The 25,216-nt window shown below is 36.8% G+C and overlaps 1 protein-coding gene across 4 annotated transcripts in view; it reads left to right on the forward strand.

Moving 5' to 3' along the window:
- Positions 1-25,216, forward strand: part of LOC131078661 (uncharacterized) — a 185,503-nt gene that overhangs the window by 157,841 nt on the left and 2,446 nt on the right. For 3 of the 4 annotated variants that reach the window (XM_058016408.2, XM_058016407.2, XM_058016406.2), the window contains 7 exons: positions 6,979-7,099; positions 7,189-7,258; positions 7,505-7,592; positions 7,700-7,820; positions 22,843-23,036; positions 23,138-23,246; positions 24,153-24,308. In XM_058016408.2, coding sequence (XP_057872391.2) covers positions 6,979-7,099; positions 7,189-7,258; positions 7,505-7,592; positions 7,700-7,820; positions 22,843-23,036; positions 23,138-23,246; positions 24,153-24,308 — 859 coding nt within the window. The remainder of the gene's footprint in view (positions 1-6,978; positions 7,100-7,188; positions 7,259-7,504; positions 7,593-7,699; positions 7,821-22,842; positions 23,037-23,137; positions 23,247-24,152; positions 24,309-25,216) is intronic. The other variant, XM_058016409.2, reaches the window with a different exon arrangement.

Raw genomic sequence — 25,216 nt, forward strand, 5'->3', positions numbered from 1 at the left:
ATGTTCATCATGTCTTGACTTCTTGCAATATCCACAAAAAAGATTGTCTTTATAAGATTTCCTCTTAGGTGAGAATGGTGAATCACCTTGTTGTGGAGAGGAAGATTGTGCTCCATCTTGTTGTGGTTTTGACTTAGGTTGCTTTTGATTCTTGCCTTTTCCTTGATTACTTTGATTCCCTTTGTTAGCCACCAAAGCTTGTGACTTTGAAGATTTGAGAATCCCCATCGTGCTCAACTTAGATTGCTCAAGTATCAACATCTCCGTTAATGAATCAAATGAAGGAGAAGTGTATGAGGAACCTTGAGCTAACCTATGGGTGTGAAAGCTAGATACAAAGGCTGCATACTTTGAAGGAAGCTTGTCCAACAAGTTATAAACCAATTGAGCATCCTTTTTGTCAATTCCACAATCCTTTAGCTTTGCTCTTAGCTCAGTTGCTTTTGTGACATAATCTTGGATTGTATCAAAATCCTTGGGATCCAAAGTTGTGAGTTCACTATCAAGCTTGTAGCCCTTAATCTCATCAACTTGACCATACAATTTCTTAAAAATATCCCAAGCCTCTTTAATTGTAGTACACTTATCAATGTGAAAAATGAAGTCATCTGATACATATTTTCTAAGAGTTCCAAGTGCCATGGCATTCTTAGTAAGCCATTCAATTTGAGCATTAGGATCAACCTTAGGATCAGATGGTGCTGTTATAGTTTCATTTACATAATGAATGAGTCCTTTTTCCATTAGTTTACTCCATGCCTTAATTTTCCATGATGCATAATTATGAGGAGTTAAAAGTGGAAATTTAGGAGAACCCATAGCACCAAAATAGAAAAACACAAGATAGAGAGAGACACAATCACACAAGACACCCCCCCAAAATACTCAATCAAGAAATCCCCCCAAAATGGTGATTTTGGCACTTTATACTTAGTGCGTATACAATGGGCCACTTGCAAAACAAGGCAAAGTGGACTTCTGATTTCAATTTACAGCTTCTCAAAATGAGATCTAAGAGACTTCAACAAATATTGCTAGTGATCTAATGAAAGATCCCTGATGGATCTCTTTTACCAATCTGCTGTAATTTTTATTTATTTAAATTGATTTTTCCTGCTTATTAATATTTTCTTTCAGAAATAGACAGAAGTTGCAGAAGGGTTGAATTCTTTTTGTATTTTGATGATTTTTCAACAAGTAAATAATGAAGTACAAGTACATGAACAAAGTACTGAAAATGAAGTTCATATACAGCCAAAACAAATTCGATTCAAGGCAGATTTCTGAATATAAAATCAAATATTTGACCAGATGAAGATTTCCAATAATTTCAGGAAGATTACAATCAGGAATAATTCCAACCTGGATGCTGAAAGAGTAACATAACTAGGAATGAAGTTGTGGCAAGATTCCAGCCCTCCAAGTGCTGCACGTGGGAAGGAAAGTGGCTGCCAGGTACAGCCGTACGGCTGCCAAGTACACCCGACTGGTTAGAAACCCCAAACCCCACGCTGAACTCTGTCAGAATTGCTGAACCTCCAGAAAGAATGCCATACAATCTCCAAGATGCTAATAGCTGCAAACAAATCCAAACCACTGTATTGGGGGCTACGTCCCAAACAGGCAAGGCATTGGGGTTGGCGTCCCAGATGCTGAAAAGCTCTTCCAGAGCCAAATCTCAAATCCAAGATGTAAAATGTGTAAAAGATAATCATAGAATGAAGCTCCTATCCCCTTATAACCCCTCTCAATTGCAAATCGAACCCTAATTGTCTCCAAGTGGCGTGGTCTAGTGGAAATGTTATAATTTCTTATTTTAAAGTGGTCATGTTACTAGAAAATGACCTTTTTCCCCATAGACAGAAATCCGCTCACTGAATTGCCCTGAGACCAAAGAGAAAGATTTAAAGAATTTCAAGATCTTTCCAACGAGCTATCACACAATAGGATGCGCATCCAGATGAGACCAAAAATCCCCTTATTACTCCAAAATGGCTAACAACTTAGCCTTATTTAATTATTAAACGCTAACTTAGGAAATATTAAAAATATAACCCAAATAGCCACAAAATGCCCAACTGACATTACAAACCCTAAAATCATCCTGTCACCTGTCTGTGACTGAAGTCGGAAATCAAGGATTCACTGGTAGTCTCATCCCTAAAATCTAGGGATGTTCCTAAAATTTAGGAAACAAGCCCAATCTCTTTGAAACTGAAACCATCTAAAAGGTCATGAATAACCTCACGACTGGCAACTGTCACGACCTCCTAAAATTTAGGGATACCCCCTAAAATCTAGGAACTGCTCCAAACTGCCTGTAAAGCCAAAATCCAATCACTATATGCACTGAATGAGTCCCAATCAACCTCTGCTAGCCTACGAGACTCCAATGATAGGCCAACTCCTCCGTCTCCGATGTCCACTCTAGAAAGGGGACATGACATCTAAACTGAGATCCAAGCAAAATGCAAGTACCAAATATCTCAAAAATGGCCAAATACTGAAAGTACAATTTCTACTTAAAATCACTGCAAACAGATGGCAGATTATGAAATTAGATGAAAAAATATGCACTTTAAAAAAAAACAGCACTTGAAAAGGAGTCCATATGAGCCCCAACGAAGCCTCCAAAGTTGTAAAAATCGGGATTTCGCCTTTCCGAAAAATCTATATCTGAAAATCAGCAAACTTCTGCACTACTGTACAGATCACGAAATTCTACCCCAAAACAAAAAAAATTGCTCGGAAAAACGAGTCCAGATGAGTGAGATATCGCTATTTGAAAAATGCCTGCAAAATTATAATTTCTGGAAAATTTCCGCCGCAGCGTCAAACTTCAAATGACTCTAGATTTGGCCTTCGAAGTCCGATTTTGATGAAACAAAAGGCAAAACTGACTTTCTTGGACCTCCTAAATCCAATGGTGACCTCAGATTTGACCCATCAAGCTTCAATAATACCCTGCAATAGAAATCTCCAAAATGCAAACCCAAATAGTATCAAATTTTTCTCAATTAGCAAACCAATGACACTCTAATGGCTTTGATACCATGTGAGACATGGACCAGCTCTGATACCATGTGAGATTTTGCCAAGATCAAGAGGCAATGGAAGGCACAAATAAGAGAGAACAAAATATATGATAAGAATAAACTGTATTCTATCAAGAGAAAATACTGATCAACTGGATCATCAATCGATACATACAATGAATATGAGCCTGCTTATATAGGCAAGGCTATATGGATATGTGAGCACACAAACATGACATGTGGGTCAATAAGAAACAAGGGTAGGTAGGAAATAGGTGTGGGTAGGTAGGAGAAACAATATAATATTCCACATGAGGTGGATCACCCACTGAATGTGGAGTGTAACAACAAGATCACACCATAAAAGGTGGAAATTCTCCTACACACACTATCCCAATGTGGCACAAACACCCAAGTGTCTCATACCCAAACTACTATGAAATGTATGTACCTAAGTAAACTTAAGTAAGGTGTAATAATATCCAAGATGAATAATTATTTACACCAACAATAACTCCACGCACAGGATAAGATGAGTCACGTCCAACTTAGTATCCTTGAAAGGTTGAATCACACCCAGTGATAAGACAACATTCTTGGTTATTTGCTATGCCACCAATGAAAAAAGATGATCATATCCTCTATCCAAAAAATCTCTAACTCGAAACAGCTGCGCCAAGAACAGGAATTTTCACGGCTAGGGAAAGAAAGAGTCCATGCGAACTCTAGATTATCCTGATCAATCATCTCAAAATTTAGAAACCATGCTAAACCTATTAAACAACATAACATAATCAAAGGACGGACTTTAAATAACGTGGCATAATTAAAGGAAAGCCTAAAAGCTTATAAATTTTTATGCATAATTTTCCACTAAACCATTTGACTTATGTCATTGAACATGTTTACAATTTAGGCATAAGTTACGAGTAAATTAAACATAAACTCATTGCTATAAACAGCAAACTTTCTTGTGTATTTTATCTTCTAACAAGGAAAAAAATGGCAACGACAGTGGCAATAACAAAGGTTAATGTGCAAAGCCTAGCAATTTCTTCAAAAATCCTTGCAATGTCTCTAAATGCACTTGCCTCCAGGGATGGTGACACAAATGAAGATGATGACAAAAACAACATTTTAGACAAATGTGTTTTAGACGCGGACTTCTAGATGCGTGATTGGGTTGAGGAGGATGAACGACTCCTCGATTTGTTGTTGGAAGCTCACCTAAAGGAACAAGGGTGTGACCCTGTGGTTGTTAGGGAGAGTTATATGGCTACCCTAAATAGTGTGCCTGTTTGGGATCTACATAAAGGCATCCTTCTCCCCCCATTGGTTGGTTAGGGTCCCCTGTAATTGATTAAAGCATGGTGTCTCCCATAGTAGCATTTATTGCTCAGGTTTCTAATGATGTTGAGAAAACAACACTCGTGGTTTCTACTCTGATTGTGTTAGGGTTTGTTAATTCAACTATTGGTGTTGTTTTAGACCAATTTGTTGATGAGGATGTTTGTGAACACCTTGTTAGGGCTGCACAGATCCTTGCATGAGAGTGGGTTGTTCTGTTGAGGAGTTTCACTCCTTAGTGGAGTCAGCCCTTTCACCTGCCTAGGCTTTGCTGGCTCTTGATCATCCCTAGATCTTAGGGGTCTTAGATGGGGTTGAGTTGCTGACTGAAGCCATTCCTATTGGTTTGAAAGGGGATGGATTTCAATCTATTTATGCCTTGGATCCTTCTCACCATTGTTTGGGTGAGACTCATTCCGCTATGAACATTTCTTGCATTACTTTGAAGGTTTTTGATGAGGTTGTGGATCGTGCTTTTGCCTGCCTGGGAAAACTCTCATTGGGTAATTTTCAGGCTACTCTGTGAATATTGATGCTGTTCAAAGTTAATTTTTAAAATTATGGTGTGGCTGGTCAAATTTAGGTGGCTGCTATGACAAATGGATTCTTATTCTCCTTCCTATCTTTGGCAGAAAACATGAGAATTTTGCAAGGTGGTTTGTGGTTCCTTGGTAAGTCTATCCTTTTTCTTAAAAAATGGTCTACTAGTTTTGATGCTACCAATGAAAACCTTGGTTTGGTATCTATATGGGCTAGGCTCTTAGAGCTCCCTTTGGAGTTCTGGCACAAAGAGGTTTTTTGTGGTATCACAAGATCTTTAGGTCAGTTTTTATCTATTGACAATGTTTCGAAGTCTATGAAACACTTGGCCTTTGCTATATTTTGTGTATGTGTTGAAACTAATAGGGAGCTGTTGAATGTTATAAAACTTAGGTCCAAATATGGTGTTTGGGAGTAAAAATTTCATTATGAGTACTCACAATTTTGCATTCATTGCCATAAAGCTAGGCACTTCTCCCGTTCCTGCCAAGGTCTGAAAGAGCAACAACATTTTCAGAAAAATGGCAACATGATTCTTCCTATGGTTGGGAAAGAGAGCCAAAATGTTGTTAAAGAGCGACCTAATATAAGGAATAAAATAAAGATCTCAGAGATTTTTGTGGCAAGCCTTGTGGGAAAAGCAAAGGAATCTGCCTTTTAAGGACAAGAGAAAGCCCAATGTTGTGACTAAGTGGAGACTTGAGGGGAAAGTGAAGGAATCTGCCTTTAAGGACAAGAGAAAGCCCAATGTTGTGACTAAGTGTCAATTGGTTGAACCTGGCTTCTCTTCAAAAAAAGATAGGTTGGCCCTTGTGGACCAGTCTTTGGCTCCTCTTCAGAATTCTTTGGCAAGGTTGGTTTTAAACCTCTGTAACCATGTCATGCCTGCTCTTTTGCTATGGCCTTGCTGTTTTCTTGGGGCTTCTCTACTTTTGCTAGTTTAGTCACTCTTGGTTTTAGTTTTGTCTCATGTGGTTGTTGCTTATTCATGTTGTACAAGGTTTTGGGGCCCTTTGAAAACCCTCTTCCACTTCATAGCTCTGGTCAAAAGCACTTATCAAAAACAAACTTGATTGTGTAAGAGGAAACATTCCTTTACTTCCATCATATTTTATATTGGTGCCACCATGATGCATTTTATTTTTACTATTAGGAATAATGCCCTTAATAAGTTAATAATGACAATCGTCTAATTATGTGTATCATTATTGAGGATAAGGGTGTGAATGTGACCATTTTTGGTAAAAAAAACCTGGAGAATATTGATGTAGAAGAGCTTGTTTGCTACATATTTGACACTCCCAATATAAATAAAACTAATGTTATGAAAATCTTATATTAATATTGTTTTTCTTTTAACAGTTATTCAATTTTCTAACATGAGATTCTATACTTTCTTTATGTACAACTAATGGTTAAATTAGAATCACCATTTGATCGCCGTCTTTATGGCAATGCTGTGGCTATTCTAATTTCTGAGACTTAAGTTTAATTCTTCAAGCTTCACTGCATTATGCTAAGACTCAAGACCATTGCAGAAGGTTAACAATATCTGTTCTTAATGGGCCCTTATTACTCCGCTGCAAACTGACATGCCAAGATTGTCATTTTCTGCAACATCAAATTTCATAATATCTGCCACACAGTTGAGGACAAACCTCCTTAATGGAGTCAATTTAAGCATCACCTGTCCATGTACAGTAATCAATACATTTATTGGTTACAAATAGATCATTTCAGTGAACAGATCTGGTACTCAAATCATATTCTTGAGAGTCTTGCTGCCATTGTGATATATCAACATGACAGTACTTTATGCATTATTCTATAAGCACAAAAGTTTTGGAAGGACTGGACTAGAGTACTAAAATGATGCCAATTTCAATGTCTATTTTTACACTTTACATTGTCATTCTTCCTCAATGATACTGATTGTACTCACACATGTTCTTATTTATGTGTTCTCTGTACTTTTATGATCAGATGACATTAATAGTATTTTTTTCTTTCTTATTTTGAGTTAGTGGTAAGCCTGACCTGAGTCATATGTTTGTAGTGTGAACAAGTTTGTCAACTTGCACTTCAAAGGCGGTATAGATTTCTACCACATTTATACACACTCTTCTATTTGGCTCATACAAAAGGAGAGCTTGTGGTATCTCCACTTTTCTTTGCTGGTATGAAAAACTTTTACAATAGTTTTCTATTCAATCAGAGTATTTTAAATAAGTATTTCCTCTTGAGATGTTTCCATTCTTTGCTGCAGATTCTAAAGATCCAAACTTACGGAATGTTGAAGATACATTTTTACTGGGCCCAATTCTAGTGTCTGCCAGGTTTTTTAATTTTTATATGTTTTGGGGAAGTTTTTGTGATTGACGGTTTCTCATTTATTCTGTTAAAGACCTGTTCAGTTGGTTTTCTAATATTTGTGCATTTAGAAGGTACATTTTATAACATATACATAATAACACTGAAAGTCCTTGGTATATCTTAAATCTAAGAGCTAACTTGAACATTTTCATTACAGAAACACCATCTAATGACGCATTTCAGTTATTTATTTCTTCTTTGTTTAACAGTACTGTACCAGAAATGGGATCTGACTCAAAAAAACACTTTCTTCCTAAGGGTGTTTGGAGGCGTTTTGATTTTGATGATAGCCATCCTGTAAATACTTTCTGATGCCACAGTTGAATGATTCACTTTGGAAGTTTAATGTAAAAATAAAAAAACTAAAAATATAACTGTCTGACAAAATCGTGGTTGTTTTACAGGAGCTTCCATTGTTGTATTTGCAAGGTGGATCTATTGTTCCAGTAGGTCCCCACATTCAACATACAGGTGAAGCAAAGCTCACTGACACTCTAACACTCCTTGTGGCTCTAGACGAGCAAGGTAATTCCTGTTTATCTTGATTATTCTCGAAGGGGCTATTCTGGTTTTCAATGCATAACTTAAAATATTTCTGCAACATACTGGAATTCCCATTGTTGACATGCATCTCATGTTTTTGTGTGAAGACTATTAAGCTATATTTTTTATTATAAAATTGATATCCTATGTTAATAAAATTAATCTGAAATGTGAAAAACAAATGACATTGAAATCCAAATATCCAGGGTTAAAAACAATATGAAACCACTCAAAATTACATTTGATTATTGTAATTTCTTTTTCTTTTACGGATGAACTGTTTAGAAGCTATCAGGCCTTTGCCCAATATGAAGTCACTGAAACCTATAGTTTTGTTCTATCCATATGTCCAGCAATGTGAAAGGTTTATTTTATTGACACACGTTTGTTCCCAGGGTTTAAATTGAGCCATGATTTATGGTATATTCCCATGCATCAGAGCAAATTACTGCAACCTCACTATAACTTTGTTACAGCTCACATTGCAGAGAAATGGTCCATTAGTGTGAGGTATGTCTTTTTAACAAGGGTCAAATTTATGATAAGAAAGGGAGCAAGCTCCCATTATTATATTAGATGATCAATGACAACAATCAGAAATTTGTGTTCAAGCTGAAAATAGACTTTGTTTGCAAACTTATAAAATTTTGACATTACCTCTTGTTAGGAAATCAGATCTTGGGAATATATTATATTGATAATGTTTCTGAGAATATATAATACTACAGATATGTATATATATTATGCTGTTTATATGTATGCTATGGAACTGCTGAATGGTTTGCTGCAGTGAGACCGATTATCCAATGACCGTGTAATTGATTGTATTTTCGATTTCACTGCAGACGTGATATATATATAGTTTGTGATAAGTCACGTCTCTGAGAGATCGTGACTCCTCACGATGGGCTGCCTGCGACTGCATTAGTTAGCAGTCGGTTGACTGTGCATTAGTTTGCAGTCGCTTGTGTTAACAAGCGACTGATATACATTTGCTTGAGTATTACTAATACCATCGTGACTGATATTAATATTTTATAATATTATTATTATTATATAATAATAACAATATTATAATATAATATTATTATTATTATATAATAATAATAATATTATAATATAATATTATAATATAATAATAATAATATTATAATATAATATATATATATCACAATACTTTATTAACCATAATGTATAATATATATATATATATATATATAAAATACGAATGAAGCTATAACTTAACACTCCCTCTTAGCGAGTGAGTATTAAAGAGTCTATCATGACATCCGCTAGTTTGGGACACATAAGTCTCGTCATGAAAAATAGACTTGAATATCATGATCTCCGCACAGTCGGGACACACAATTAAGTAGTCTATCATGATATGGTTTCGTTATTACACATCCAGTAATAACAAGAGTCAAGATCTCCGCACAGTCGGGACACACAATTAAGTAGTCTATCTTGACACTTTGGTTAACTATTTACAAGATCGTCACCTTGAAATGTTAACCCACACACAAATGATCATTTTACACAATATTGCAATAGACACATTTTTTACATTTATTCATGAATAAAAAACTTATAAATAAGAGAAGTTTAACCATACATCACACCTTGACCATGCCAAGTTTGTTTCTGAAGTATTCTATCTTCAGCTTTCCCAGTGGCTTAGTAAAAATATCAGCACTCTGTTCTTCAGTACTAATGTACTCTAGTCTTATGATATTTCTCTCTACCATATCTCTTATGTAATGATATGGAATCTCAATATGTTTGGACCTGTTATGGAAAACTGGATTAACAGATAACTTGATACAACTTTGATTGTCACAATGAATCACAGTTGGATCTAGAGGTTTTCCAAACAATCCAAATAATAGTTTTCTCAACCATACTGCTTCACGTGCTCCCATGGATGCTGCCATATATTCAGCTTCAGTGGAGCTTAATGCTACTGCTGACTGTTTTCGACTGAACCAAGAGATCATCGCCGAACCAAGATTGAAACAACACCCTGTAGTACTTTTTCGATCAGTAGTACTTCCAGCCCAATCAGAATCAGAATACCCTTGAAGATTGATTTCTGCCTTTTCATACTTTAACACAAATCCAATAGAGCCTCGTAGGTATCTCAAGATATGCTTAGCTGCCATTAAGTGTATTTCCTTGGGCTCACACATAAAGTGACTCACAACATTGGTTGCATAACAGATGTCTGGTCTAGTGTTCACCAAGTGCATAAGAGAGCCAACAATTTCTCTATACAATGTAGGATCAGAGGGTTCAGATTCTTTTGCTTCAACTTTGAGTTTGTGCAAATTTGTTTCCATAGGTGTGGATAAAGGCTTACATTCCATCATTCCAAACCTGGTTAGGATATCAATAGTGTATTTTTGTTGATTTAGCAAAATATAGCCTTCCTTTTGGAACACTTCCAACCCTAAGAAATAATGTAAGAGTCCTAAATCTTTCATGTCAAATTCAGCAGTGAGTTCTTGCTTACATTTTGCAATAAGATGATCTTCTCCTGTTATTAAAAGATCATCTACATAAAGAACTATAATTACCATGTTGCCATTTGTTATTTTAAAGTAAATGTTAGGATCTGCATCATTTTTAGAGTATCCTAATTTTGAAAGGTAGCTGTTTATCCTTTCATACCATGCTCTGGGAGCTTGTTTCAACCCATATAGTGCTTTCTTGAGTTTGCAAACATATTTTGATGCATCATGTATAATGAACCCTTCTGGCTGTTCTAAGTATACTTCTTCTTCAATAGTGCCATTTAGGAATGCTGTTTTCACATCCATCTGGTGTATCTTCCACTCTTTAGATGCTGCAATAGCAATAATGGTTCTGACTGATGTATACCGAGCTACAGGAGCAAAAGTTTCTTCATAATCAATACCTGCTTTTTGTGAGAATCCTCTAGCAACAAACCGAGCTTTATGTTTCTCAATACTTCCATCAGGAGCATATTTGGTTTTGAATAGCCATCTGGAAGAGACAATGGTTTTGTTTTTAGGTCTAGGTACTATGTCCCAGACATCATTCTTTATTATAGATTGATATTCTTCGGTCATTGCCTCTCTCCATGCTTGATTAGATAATGCCTCCTTAGGATTTGATGGTTCTGATTTATTGATTTCTGTTATAAGAGCTGCATAACATTTCTGAGTTCTTGTCCTTTTACTCTCATGAGATATTTCATTTGGTTCTACATTATTTTCTTTAATTATTTGTCTTGCCCATAATGGCCTTTTCTTACCATTGATTACATTAGTATTCTCATTTTCAATGGTAGGAGGTTCAGGTTCTTCTATATCCTCCCTCTCAATTTCAGCAGTGAGATCTTCTTCTATCTCCAGGATGTTATCTTCTTCAAAGTTTTTGAATGTGTTATTTTCATCAAATTTTACATCTCTACTCATCTCAACAGATTTTTGTCCTGGAATATAGATTCGATACCCTTTTGTGTTTTCACTATAGCCAACAAGTATGCCTTTCTTACCTGATGGCTCTAGTTTCGTCCTCTTCTCTTTAGGTATATGAATGTATACGGGACATCCAAATATCCTAAGATGACTTAGATCTGGTTTGATTCCTGTAAATGCTTCTTCTGGTGTTATGTTTTCTAATATGGAGTGTGGACACCGATTTTGAATAGATACTGCTGTATTTGAAGCTTCTGCCCAAAAAGAAGTATGAAGGTTTTGATCGAGCATCATGGCTTTTGCTGCTTCAATTATGGATCTATTCTTCCTTTCTGCTACTCCGTTCTGTTGAGGATTATATGGTACAGTATACTCCCTCTTAATCCCAACAGAATTACAAAATTCTTTAAATATGTCAGATATGTATTCACCTCCATTATCTGATCTTAATACTTTTATTCTTTTATCTGTTTGATTTTCTACTAATGCTTTAAATTCTTTGAATTTAGATAGTACTTCACTTGATTCTTTAATCTTAAGAAAGTATATCCAAGTTTTCCGAGAATAGTCATCAACAAAAATAATATGGTATAGTGATCCTGTTAATGAAGGTGTTGACATGGGTCCACATAAATCAGTATGAATTAATTCTAGGATTGTTTTAGATTTGTGCTCACTTGTAGGGAAGGATCCTTTTATATTCTTTCCTAGTGCACAACCTTTGCAAATGCTAGGATGATTATTTTTAAAGTGTGGAAGGCCCGTAGTAATTTTGTTTATTAAAGGTAGAGCATTATACCTTAGATGTCCCAACCTCTTATGCCATAATTCATTGTGATTTGTGATTTCATGAGTTAGTGCAGATTTCTGATCATTACATATTTTATAAAGACTACCATCTCTTGTCCCTATGATTGTAGCATTCTTCATATTTGAATTCTTAGGCCATAATAGAACCTTGTCTTCATTAAAGGTGACACGATATCCTTGGTCTGCTAGTCCTGATATAGAAACTAAGTTTCTTTTGATTCCAGGTACAAATAGGACGTCTTTTAGTTGTAGAGATACTCCATTCTTTATCTTTATGGTACAGGTCCCTATTCCTTTCACTGGGTAGGTGGAGTTATCCCCAATAGTCACTTCTTCGGTTGAATAATTTTCAAGTGTCTCAAACTGATTTTTGAATCCGGTTATATGTCTTGATGCACCACTATCAATTATCCAAGTTCTGTTATTGGAATTTAGTTCACTTGAGAGAGCTGTAAAGAAAAGTGGAATTTCTTTTGCTTCAGCTACGGTGGCTTGAGTCTTTTGCCTTTCAGGACATTGTCGATGAGTGTGCCCATATTTATCACATTTGTAACATTGGATTTTAGAAAAATCTCTTTTGAATCCCCTCTTTCTTTTGAAGGATTTTCTCTTTTTGTTGTAGGACTTTGTGTTGAGTGCTTGTGTTTCTCCTTCTCTCTTTAGACCTATTCCTCTGGTAATAAGTCTTGATTCTTCCTGAGTGCAGTCGTTCTTAAGTTGATCAAATTTTGGTAGAGGTGGACGTGTGCTTATACATTGAATAAAATTCTCCCAGGATGTTGGTAATCCCCTTAGTGCTATTAGAGATAATTCCATGTCTTCTATAGTGTTTCCAATTGAGAATAGTTGATCTCGTATTTCAGCAATTCTTAGGAAATAAGATGTAATTGTTTCACCTTTATTCATTTTTATAGTCAATAGTTGTTCCTTCAAGGTTAATATTCGACTTGTATTGTTTATCTCATATGTTTCTTGAATTTTCTTGAAAACCTCATATGCTGTTGTTAATCTTGCTATACTAGGGAGAATAGAATCTTTAACTGAATCAACAATTAATTTCTTGGCTTTATTGTTCCTCCTTTTCCAAGTCGTTTTCTCTACATCGTCTGTAGGTATTTCTTTTTCTGTTTCTATGAAGGATTCTAATTCCAGTTCCTGTAAGAGTGTGGTGATTCTAATTTTCCATGATAGAAAATTTGATGCTCCTTCCAATCTGTCCTCCATCCTAATTCCGGTGGTCATTTTGGTAATTTGTGATGACTCTTCTCCTTTAAATAATATCTTTGTTTTGTATTCCTATCAAGTAATAATATAGAAATTTATTCCCTTTAACTTGGCTCTGATACCATGTTAGGAAATCAGATCTGGGGAATATATTATATTGATAATGTTTTTGAGAATATATAATACTACAGATATGTATATATATTATGCTGTATATATGTATGCTATGGAACCGCTGAATGGTTTGCTGCAGTGAGACCGATTATCCAATGACCGTGTAATTGATTGTATTTTCGATTTCACTGCAGACGTGATATATATATAGTTTGTGATAAGTCACGTCTCTGAGAGATCGTGACTCCTCATGATGGGCTGCCTGCGACTGCATTAGTTAGCAGTCGGTTGACTGTGCATTAGTTTGCAGTCGCTTGTTAACACAAGCGACTGTTAACAACAGTCGCTTGTGTTAACAAGCGACTGATATACATTTGCTTGAGTATTACTAATACCATCGTGACTGATATTAATATTTTATAATATTATTATTATTATATAATAATAACAATATTATAATATAATATTATTATTATTATATAATAATAATAATATTATAATATAATAATAATAATATTATAATATAATATATATATATCACAATACTTTATTAACCATAATGTATAATATATATATATATATATATATATATATAAAATACGAATGAAGCTATAACTTAACACCTCTAACACCAACACAACAAGATGTAAACTGACAGTAGAGAAAATTCCAGTTATCATTGGTAGAATCATCTGGGCTTTTGGCAGTGGCATGGCCAAAATTCACAAATTGGTTGATGAACTCTTGATCAGCTATCATGACATGCAGTCACAATCATGATGGGAATCTAAAAGAAGAGATTCTATATGTTAGATGGATTTCAGCAATGAGTTAGGTGCTTATATGGGCTTAAAAAGGTTCCACAAGCCTGGTATGTCAAGATTGACTATCATCTAGGATAATTAGGATTTAAAAGAAGTCTTTCTTATCTGGCCTCTGCTGTGCAATTCTCATTGTGTGTGTGGATGATCTTGCCATCATTGGTAGGGGACCAATGCAATTTGGTGAATGAAATCAGATTTATGCTATACTTTTGTTATGGCTGATTTGGGCCTGCTATGCTACTACCCAAATAAAGATTTCTGGTTGCTGGACCATACAACTTTTGTATCTCATGTCAAATATGCCAAAAATCTCTCAGAGAAATTTAAGATGATGGAGTGTGATCCGTCATCAACACCTACATGGGTTGGACTAAAATTATTAGCACATGTTATTTAGTGTTGTTCAGTGAATTGGTATGCAGATGCTTGGTGGATTGTTTTATCTTGCATTCAAATGACTGGAGTTATGTGTTGCCATGAGCTATCTCTCTTAATTTTTGCTGCAATCAAAATTAGTATATTGTACTAGAGGTCTGTGGAGTTCAGGTTGTCATGATACACAAACTTTATTTGGGTTGTGTTGTGCCTTGCACGCACACCCCGTCATCAACAGGGTCCCCCTTTCTTTGTTTTCTCGTCTCGTCCTCGCTCAGGTCCTAAGTAGGGAGTCTCGGTAATTCACAGAGAAGATGCAACAGTTAGAAATTTCAGACAAAAGGAGATGATCTTTCTCAAGAGTGAGCTAGCCTAAGTCCTAGATACTGAAGCATTTGCATCTTGAAAATGAGAAGCAAGATGTTGCAGTTAAGTCAGATTGGCAAGCTGACAGGAGTCTTGAACTGATAAGAAAATTGGTTACCTGAGTTGAATAAAGAACCTAAGGTGAAAACACAAAACATTGTCAAGTCGACGTCGCCATCGTGGGCAGGTTTCAAGCCTGAAGCCGATTGAGACAAGTGAGCAAGGCAACTTGGAAGACTCCCAAGATAGCCTTTCAGATTGAAAATGACTTAAGGTTTCCTAAACTCGCAAAATGACGATGTAGCCCAAAAATGGAACGAAGTTAAGAAATCGCGCAATATAACCAACTTGCCCAAAAAAGACGTTAAGTTCAAATCGCGTCAAAGGCTTCTTATTTGCCGAAAAGCAGAAAGTCGTAAAAGGTTCGCAAAAGTTCGCAAAATGCCGAAGATGAAATAATGAACCAAATCGCGCAAAAGGTATCACAAGCCCCAAGTTTTCAAAGATGATCCAAAGGCTGAAAAGGGTAAAACGATTTCAAAATCACAAACTTTCCATAGCCAATATAAGAAAGAGACCCATTCTCACAAAATCGGCTAAGAGGCCAAAGTCTTCCTTTAAGCCAAAATTCACAAAATCGGCCTATTAACCCGAAAAAGACCAAAGCCGAAATTCACAAAATCGGCCTATTAACCCGAAAAAGACCAAAAGATCAAATTCGTGCAATATAGTGATTCAGGCCGAAAACAAGAAAGACGTTAAGAACTAAAGCTCACGAAATCTCCTAATGACCCGAAAACCACTCAGTATAGGGGGGCGAAATGTCAACAAAAATGGCTCATTTCTTTGCTTGTAACATTCGAAATATCCCAATATCCCATAAAATCCTAAGTTGCGCATTCCTTTCTCTAGGCAAAGAACCAAGTTTTGCAGAGGATTAAGATCCCAAAATCGCGTATTTTCTTCAAGGAGCCCGATTTTTGAAGTCGGCGTTTTTATCTGTTTTGTGAAAGAGAAAAAGCTCTTGATTCTCTTTGTATAACCCAAATTCCTCCCCAATGCAAGTAATCATTCAAAGTGAAGGAAGGCAAGCAAAATCACGCAAATAGCCTAAAGAGCCCGAAATTCTCACAAAGTCTGAAGCTGCTAAGGCGTAATTCATGCAAAGGGGAAAACGATGAAAATCAAAGGATCAAAGCTGAGTTTTGCCTTCCAAGGGCATCAAGGACAAGCTTTTCGATATTGCCAGGTATGCCAATAGTTTCCCCAAATTGGTTTTATTTGTGCAAGGTGGTCATTTTTTTTAAAACTAAGGTTATTATGTTGCTGCATTGTGTAAAATCTTGAGGATTAAACTAAAGCGAACACCAACCTAACCATCAAACTGTCAGAATCAGCCCTGTAGCCGAAAATCTGCAAGCTTAGACAATCTAGGAATTCTAATCCGAAACGATTACAAATGCATAAACTCATCTTTCGAAATTGCAAATACATAATCATTTTCAAAACGATCAGCGTGAAACAAAACTGAAAACTTTTAGCGCTGAATCACGCAATCCAATAATGTTTGCAACTTTTCACCATCAACAATCAGGAATAGCATTTCGAAAATCCACTCCAAGAACAACAGTTAACCAAACCAACTGATTTTCAATTTCAAATTGCATTCATTCTCCAAGCGTAGATTAAAATTGTTTAAAAGCCTGTTTTTTAAAACGCTTTCAAATTTAAAAAATTATCTGGCTACTTAACGATTTTAGTGCTATCGCCGTCTTCTGGCACTACTAGCCCACATTTTTCCTCAAGCTTGTCTCGTAATCCGTGTTCGACTGTGCAGGATAAATGCCTAAATCAGCGACAGAGTCTTCAAAGGCACTTGACGCAACCGAAGCATCATGGACTTCCAAAGCTAACGTTCCCCACTAGTTCGAGAAAATGAAGTATCAGTACCAAGGAGGAGTCAAAGAGTCAAAGATCCAAAGTGTCTCAGACAATATAGGAGATACAGACCTGGGGCATATCGATATTTAGGATTTCAGGAATAGGGTATACTCTCCTAGTGCCTATGGCAAGCCCAGACGGATGTTGGAGAGTGGTATTGCTCAGGTAGCTAGTTTCCCACCGACAGTGCAGAATTATGAATTAGTGGTTGAAGCCACTAAGCATTATCAGCCAAAAACCAGATTAGTGGTGTTGAAAGGGATGGTAATGGCCGACTTCACACCTAAAGCCATTGGGGAAGCATTTGATATCCCGTTTCCTGATAATCCCACTACCGTAACCATTGATGAAGCCCAAATTGCTTATGACAAGAATCCTACACTGTGTAAAACACTGATAAATGAAGAGTGGTTCAAAGAAAGAAGACCCCCAAGCACTAGGATTGGTAAGAAGATCCACAAAAGCGATTTCTACAATGAGTATGGCAATATTGTTACCTTGCTGAGCCGGGTTATGGGACTTCTGCAATCCAATCTCTTTGAGGAATGGATGTTCTACTTTACTGAGCAAGTCTTCGCTGGGAAATCTAAGTTTGACTGGGCTCAAATCATCAGCGATAATATTCATACATAGTTGGTTGAGCTCGAAGAGAAGAAGTACTTCGCTATGACCTCCTACTTGGTCTATATGTTTGCTCAACATCAGCCACTGCCAGGACTAATAAAGAGAGGTGAGATTGGGAACGGGCCAAATCCGGTGAAAATATACGATTGCTATCCTCAGTTGCATTACTATGACGTAGCCCAAAGAGAAAAGAACAAGATTGCATATGCGATTGGTCAATATGAGCGGGTCAATGACATTTTTACAATGCGCATAGTCAGATTGATGCAAGGAGGGTTGCACATAAGGCTGTCAAAGCAGGCTACCACCTTGATCCGGAAATACGGTGCATGGTTCATCCAGTTCCCCAGATTCACCTACATCAGAATAGCCGGCTTTGAGGGAACACCGTATCGGCTTTTGCGTTACCCATCAGATAGATTAGTCGTCATTGAGGTAGCAAGGCAGGCACACCCAGTGGACAACATACTTAGGGACAAAAGGCAGTCAGGATTCACCTTCCCCACGATCTTAGGTAACCTTGATGTGCACTTCAAGAATTCAGTGCAGGTCGAGGAGTCATTCGACGAATTGGCGTCCTATTGCTTACAGGAGCATTTCCCCAGGAAATGCTTTGATCGTGATGGATTGGGAAAGAAAGCCTACGGCAAGCATTACAGGGCCAAGGCATCAATAGAGGACTACTGGAGCAATTGTTCAGATGACTTTGAGGTCCGTTGGCGGGAATATTCAAGGTTGAGTGTTCAACAAATGCGACTTTATGAGTACCGCCAGGTTTCGGATCAGGTAATAGACTATGGAAATTGCTTGCAAGTTTGGGAATTTGAAGCAGTCAAGGACCTCCCGCCAGCCATTGATTGGACTCAGAACCCTATCACAGATTTTGAAGCTGTCATGGAGGGTCCAAGAAGGTACATAGATAACTGGCTATCCCAACAAATAGAGAGGCTAACCCATGAAGGAACCCAATTCACATACAATTTGATGGGTAGTCTCGATTCCTAGTCTTCAGAAGACGAAGGAACATCAAGCGCGCCAAAAGAAGAGGTTGATAAACCTGAAAAGAAGAGAAAAAAGCAAGAGCCAATAGAGGGACTCAGACATCGAAAAGGACAAGAAGAGAAAAGATCCCAATCAGGAGGCTAGAGGTTACTTCCTCATCCAAGGACCCTAGTTCAGAGGATGATGTGATTGAACTTGATCACCTTCCAACTCCACCTTCACAGGATGATCCCATTGCATCAGAGGCAAATAATCCACAAACACAAAATGAGCAAGAAGCAAAGGCAAGGATCATTGGTTTGGATGGACCTGTGAATCAAGTCGAGGAAAGGGAGATTGCACCTGATCAAGGGATTGGTAAATAAGAGCTCACGTAGGAGAGTAGGCATGTGTTGCAGCAAGAAGGTGGTAATAAGGATGACACCACGGTTGAGGGAGAAAGGGAAGAAGATAGAACCTAAGAACCCAATAGAACTGAAGAACAACCACTATTAGAGGATACCCATCAGTTACTCAGTGAGGTAGGAAAGAACTCAACCGTGAGTAAAGGATTAGATACTGCACCCATTCCTCCTTCTATGTCCGATCAGTTGCAGATAGGCAGTGAATCAGCTGGGGCATCCAAAGAAGAGAGTGGGGATTTAGTAGTCACATCTGGACAGACCATCCCTCATGATTGGTTGATAGCCCGGGCATAGCGGAAAGCGGTTGTCAAGCCACCAATTGACCTGGAGAATATCTTCTCTCGGATAGGAGAAATAAAAGCTAAAGGAAAGAAAAAGCCAAATACTTATTTCAGGATTACCAAAGATGAGCAAAGGAATCGTACGATTTATATTGCTGCCCCACCTGCAGACAAACCAACAGATCAGGTTGCATTGGCTGACTATAACATCACGTCCATTCCAATAGGGCAAGCAACCGAAGAGCAGGAGAGGGAAGAATTCAAGGATTCCGTACAAAATATGCTTAGACAGCTAGATGAAATGACTGGTGAGAGAGATATGTACTGAGCTCGTGCTGAGGAGGCTAAAGGATACATAGACCACCTATTAAGACCGCTGCAACATACCGCTGAATCCCATGTTCCCCCATTGGCACTAGCACAAAAGACTACAGCTGAATTTGAAGGAGTGCATGACACTGCCAAGGCCGTTAGAGAATGGATCTGGGGCATTAAGGTAAAAGGAAAGAAGATTATTAATGATGTGTTTGAAGCATAGAAACGAGACTCGAACTCGGTGCGGACTCGGCAAAAAATCGACAGGACTCGGCAAAAAAGACCAATTTCTAGTGATTTTTGCCTAGAGCGAGTCCTGGAGAGTCACGAGTCCCTGAGACTCGGCTAGGGTCACTCGGCTCGGGATTCGCCAGGACTCGGCGAGTCTTGGAACTATGGTTTGAAGTAACACTCAAAATACATGCAGCTCGGATAAAGATGTTGGAGGTACAAAAGAAGTGTGCCAAAATCCAAGAAACAATTGGCTTGGCTCAACCACTCATGAGGGTTCTTTTTTGGATTCACACTCAGATTCCTGCACTGCATTCTATCCTGGATCCCTATGATATCAATACTTTCAAAGAGTGGTATTGGATTGTCAGCATGAAAATGGACCTGGCAGACATCGTTAGGAAAATTCAGGAGGAATGCGAGGACTTGTCTAATATCGAAAAAATTGTTGAAAATATCCATAAGGCATTGGTCATTGGCTGGAAGGATACCATAGAGGATGCTGATGTAGTGTCACGATGGAATGCCAGGTTGAAGGCCGATAAAACTGCATACTCTGTGGAAGACATAGAATGCATCAGCAAGCTGCACACGGACATATTATGTTTCGAAGATCAACAATTAGATTGGTGTGAGCAGCTAAGGATAGTGGACACTCATATCGAGGGCATGCAGTTCAAAATGCGCAGTCCTCCTTTTCACTCTAATAAGGAATTGTTCCTTGTTTGTATAAAATTTCAAGAATATGTTCGGGAAGAATGCGTGGCACATCGGGATATCTGGGAAGGGTACTTGTGCGAGGAATTTGAATTTTTGGAGAAAGAGTCTACCTCGGGGGAAAGAAAAAGTGCTTTCTTGAAAATATCTGTTTCTTTTAAAAAAAATTCTAAATGCACTTTTTCAGCATAAAGTTTCTTTCCAACTACCAAAGTCATTGTAAATTTTTGAGCTCCGTGCGAGTGCACTTTTTGAAGAAGCTTTATATTTGGTAGTTGGTAGTTATTAGTTAGTTGATGGTTGGTGATGATATTTTGTTATCCATTAATGGGTATGGGCAGCCATGTTTTATAGGATGAATCTGGGCCACTTGTAAGATTAAAGCTTCGCCATTCATCCATTTTTGAAAGTCTATATAAGGGATGGTTTCTCCCTTATTTTTTTTAGTAAGAAATCTTGGATTGTTGCAGAAACTCTGCAAAAATACATTCAGACTTAATGAAGATTAAAGCTGTTATTGTTTCATGTGAGTGCATGGTCTAATTCTTCACTCTTTGAATTTATGTTATGCATTTTGTTTCACAAAATAATATGTGCAAGTTAATATCCAGTAGAAATCTTAGTTCATACCATTAAGGATTGGCTGATTGCCAGTTCCTCTGCATGGTTAGTCTGAACTCACTAATATGCTTAGTTCGGTTATTTAACATTGGAATGTATGAATGTCTTAAATTCAGCGTTTATGTTTAATAACATGAAAATCTGTTTTCCTTTTGAAGATTGCATCAATTTTATCTAGTTGTGTGAATTGCTGGCGAAATAAAATTTGATTATTGCAAGGTTTCTATCTATCAGCTTGAATGTGTTATTTTTAAGTAGAAGTAGTTAGCATCCTCCTTCCCCTTTTTACCTCTTTTTTCATTTTTTTTAAAATCTGAAAGTAAAGTATCCATGGTAGCATCAAACATACTGCAGAATCAGATGAATCAATTCGTAGAGCCTAGGGGAAATCATGTCTGAGACCTTTCGAGCCAAATCCATCCACCAACATCAGACCCCTTTGTGTTTCCAGCAAAACACATCAAACTGTTGAGCTATCCTGCAGTCAAGACTTGACAACCAAAACATTGAGGTCACGCCCACATGATCAAACCAAACAGCATTAGGGATTTCCTTATTTCAAGAGAGGATAGGATACTCAACATTGTATTCTGCGTTGATCGGAGAGAGTTGTAGCGATACAACTTTAGCAACGCCAACAGGTTGACTCTATGAATCTATTCACACAAGGTAAACTGATACTGGTTAAGTGTTTTTCATGAAATCAGGACATGTTTCATTGCAAAGAAAACTCCAGCATATAGTTGTCATGTCTTCCACTGAGGTAGAGTAGAAGGCCACAGTTCATGCATGTTGTGAGGTACTATGGTTGCAGCAGATGTTATTTTATTTGTAGTTGGATCCAACTACAACTATTCCAATATACTGCAATATCAGTGTCTTGAAGCTAGTGAAAAATCTAGTGTATCACATCCACAAAAAACACCAGGGTTCATTATCATTATGTTAAGCAGATGGTCATAGCAACAACATTTATCTTCATTATTGTGTTACTTATGAGTAGACTGCCAATCATTAAATTTATAAATCATGTACAATAAGATATATTTTGGAAAGTTGTGAATTTTCTATAAAGAAGCATTGGTTTGGTTACCTGGGAATCATATTTGATTTGAGGTATGTTGTAGCTTGTATTAAATTCTATAAATAAGATGGGTCAATCACTTTCTAGTTGGTTGTCATGCCATGAATCAAGATATTAAAGGAAGAAGGTATAGAACGACCAGAACTTGGGGATTGTGGCCAACTCTTGCAGGTTTGCCAAATTAGTGTGTTATGGATTAAAAATTCTGTTTGGACAGGAAATTGGAATATTATTCTTGCTTCTAGTTTATCAAATAAAATAAGCAATATACAATGCTTAGTTTGGAGAGTTTGTTTCAGTTCTTTAATTTGAAGCGCTATGGTCATTCATGTTCACCCCTATTTCACTAGGGTGATTCAACTCTTTAGAACCAGTTTTATGATTGATATACACAAATTTATCTGATTGGAGGCCTCGAATGTTTAGACATGCCTGTAAATGTTTGTATTCCAAAGTACTTAGCTAGGAAGAATTAATAGGTGCTTTGTGTTGCTAGAATTGATCTCCAATCTCAACTAACTGTAATGACTATTTTTAGAAAACAGAAAGTGGGCATAATTAGAGGAGGAGGTTATGGAACTTATGTTCTGTTATTAACTTTCTCCCACTCTTGTCTCTGCTTTTTCAGGAAAAGCAGAAGGAATAATTTTTGAAGATAATGGTGATGGATATGAATACCAGCAAGGACAATTCCTTTTGACATATTATGAAGCAGAGTTATCTTCCTCTACAGTTTCTGTAATAGTTTCTAGAACTGAAGGATTATGGAAGAGGCCAAAACGTAAATTGCATGTGCAATTGCTGCTTGGTGAGGGAGCCAAGGTTTGCACCATACAACCACTCATTATGAAGGGCAAAAGTAGTAAATAGTTGTGGATTTATTTATTTATTTTTTCAATTTAACTTTTGTTTTCTTTCTACAGATTGAGGCATGGGGCCAAGATGGAGAAAAGATAAAATTTGAGGTTCCTCCTGCAGCTGAGGTTGAGAACCTTGTAGCTGAAAGTCAGAAACAGTACAGCATAAAGATTGGTAATTTTAAATAACCCTGAATCTTAAAGGCCTTTGATTAAAGCCTTTATGATTTTTGTATGCATCCTTTTACAGCTATATTACTCAAATGTACAACTCTGTGAGCATAGACTTCATTAAGGTGTGCAATCAGGCCTTTCAGAGTTGCTTTCAAGGTTTGACCTCAAATAAGCATTTTAGAAGTCCCAATTGTCATGTATTTAAATGCAATTTCACAGACTTTGTTTCTTTTTCAGGTAAATTGTGAACATGCTTTCCTGTCCAAGTTTTACATGCTTAACCTTTTTAGGATTACTTATAACATATCTCTATGTGGAATTGTATCAAGATGCCTCTAAAACAAGATCACAAAATCTGTTTTCTTATTTTTAGAGGGAATTTTATAAATGGATCTCTGGAGTTCTAGGCAGTATGTGTGGATTTTTTCAAATATTGGTCTACTTCCAAGGATATCTCCATAGCATGTTGTTAATTTTGTCAAATATCATATAATTTATTCTCTTGAAAGGATGATATTCATATCTTACTGAAGCATCACATTTGTTGATAATTTGTTCTTGGTTTACTGATACTCTTTTAAGCCTCGTTAAATCTTGCATTAAGGATGTTATGCCAAAAACAAAAAATATTTTGAATACTAGATTCCAAGCTAAAGCGGTGATTTTAGATCACCTCATATGAAGCAATCTTATCTAGTACTTTGAACACATAAATGTGATTGGTAATTGTTCTGGTTCGTCAGTAGATGGGTTGATTAAAAGCAAACCTTGGGTAGAATCAGGATCAGTTATTTTCTGTGATCTTTCAACCAACAGAAAGAAATACCTGAAATAATAAATGATTCCCTCATCTATTAGGTGAACTAAAAAATCAAATTGATGTGGGAATTAATTTCTTTTGATGCAGCCCAAGCAATTCGCCCTCCAAATGAAGAAGAGCACCATGCAGAAAAGGGAACTGAACTCTCTAGGACCCCTGTTGATCTTGAGAGTGGTGAGTGGCGTCTCAAAGTAATTCCTTGGATTGGGGGTCGCATGATCTCAATGACCCATATTCCATCTGGTAAGATTGATTTTTTTGGTCTCTGGTTTTTGTGTTGTATCCCCTCAGATACAAGACATCAAATCAATGCTGGTATTTTCTTTTTCCAGGATATACAATCTATGTAATTTGTTTATTGATGCTTTAAACTGCTGGAGTTTAGCTTGAAAATTCTTTTCTAGAAATTGTGACTGGTATATTTGGTTTTTAATTTTTAGAATGTAGAAGGAATCAACAAACAAATACAGCTAAATTAATCGTCAGATTTTAGTTACAGTGAAACACTAAAACAACACAATGATTAGTTGAATTTTGCAACTTGGTTTTCTGATATTAATTCCAATTAACAAACTTATGAATTTATTTGCATTATAGTGCACCAAGGAACTGAATTAATAAAAATATCCCAAGTTACAACATTTTACTTACAGTCAGATGACTATTGCTTTCACACTGTAAAATGCAGTGGAGACAGGCACCTGATCCTGTGGAATAATTCTATTTTGTTTAAGATTAACTTTTATTTGAAAATAAGTTTTTTAATATTAATTCAAAAAAAGTGTAGGTTTGGGTGACATTTTTATTGCATGCTGGAGTTTCTCCTTCACATAGAATTGGTTCATTATTGACTTTAAAGTATAAAATGAATGTTCAATTTTTCTCTTGGACAGTGTCATCACTCATGACAGGAATGGGTTACCAAAATGATTGTGACTTTTGGGAAGATTTCTTCAGAAAGGCTTCAGATTGAAAATATGGAAATGCAAAGATTAAGGATTTGAAATTTTGATATGATCAGATAATTTAGCTACACTTGGAAGTGTAAGTAGGACGATCTGATATGATTTAGCAACTTACAGAGACAAGGAAAATACTTGGATCTTGAAGGACGATATCATAAAGCTATACATGAAAGTGTAAGTTGGGCA

Source organism: Cryptomeria japonica, chromosome 2, assembly GCF_030272615.1.
Source record: "Cryptomeria japonica chromosome 2, Sugi_1.0, whole genome shotgun sequence".
Lineage (NCBI taxonomy): Eukaryota > Viridiplantae > Streptophyta > Pinopsida > Cupressales > Cupressaceae > Cryptomeria > Cryptomeria japonica.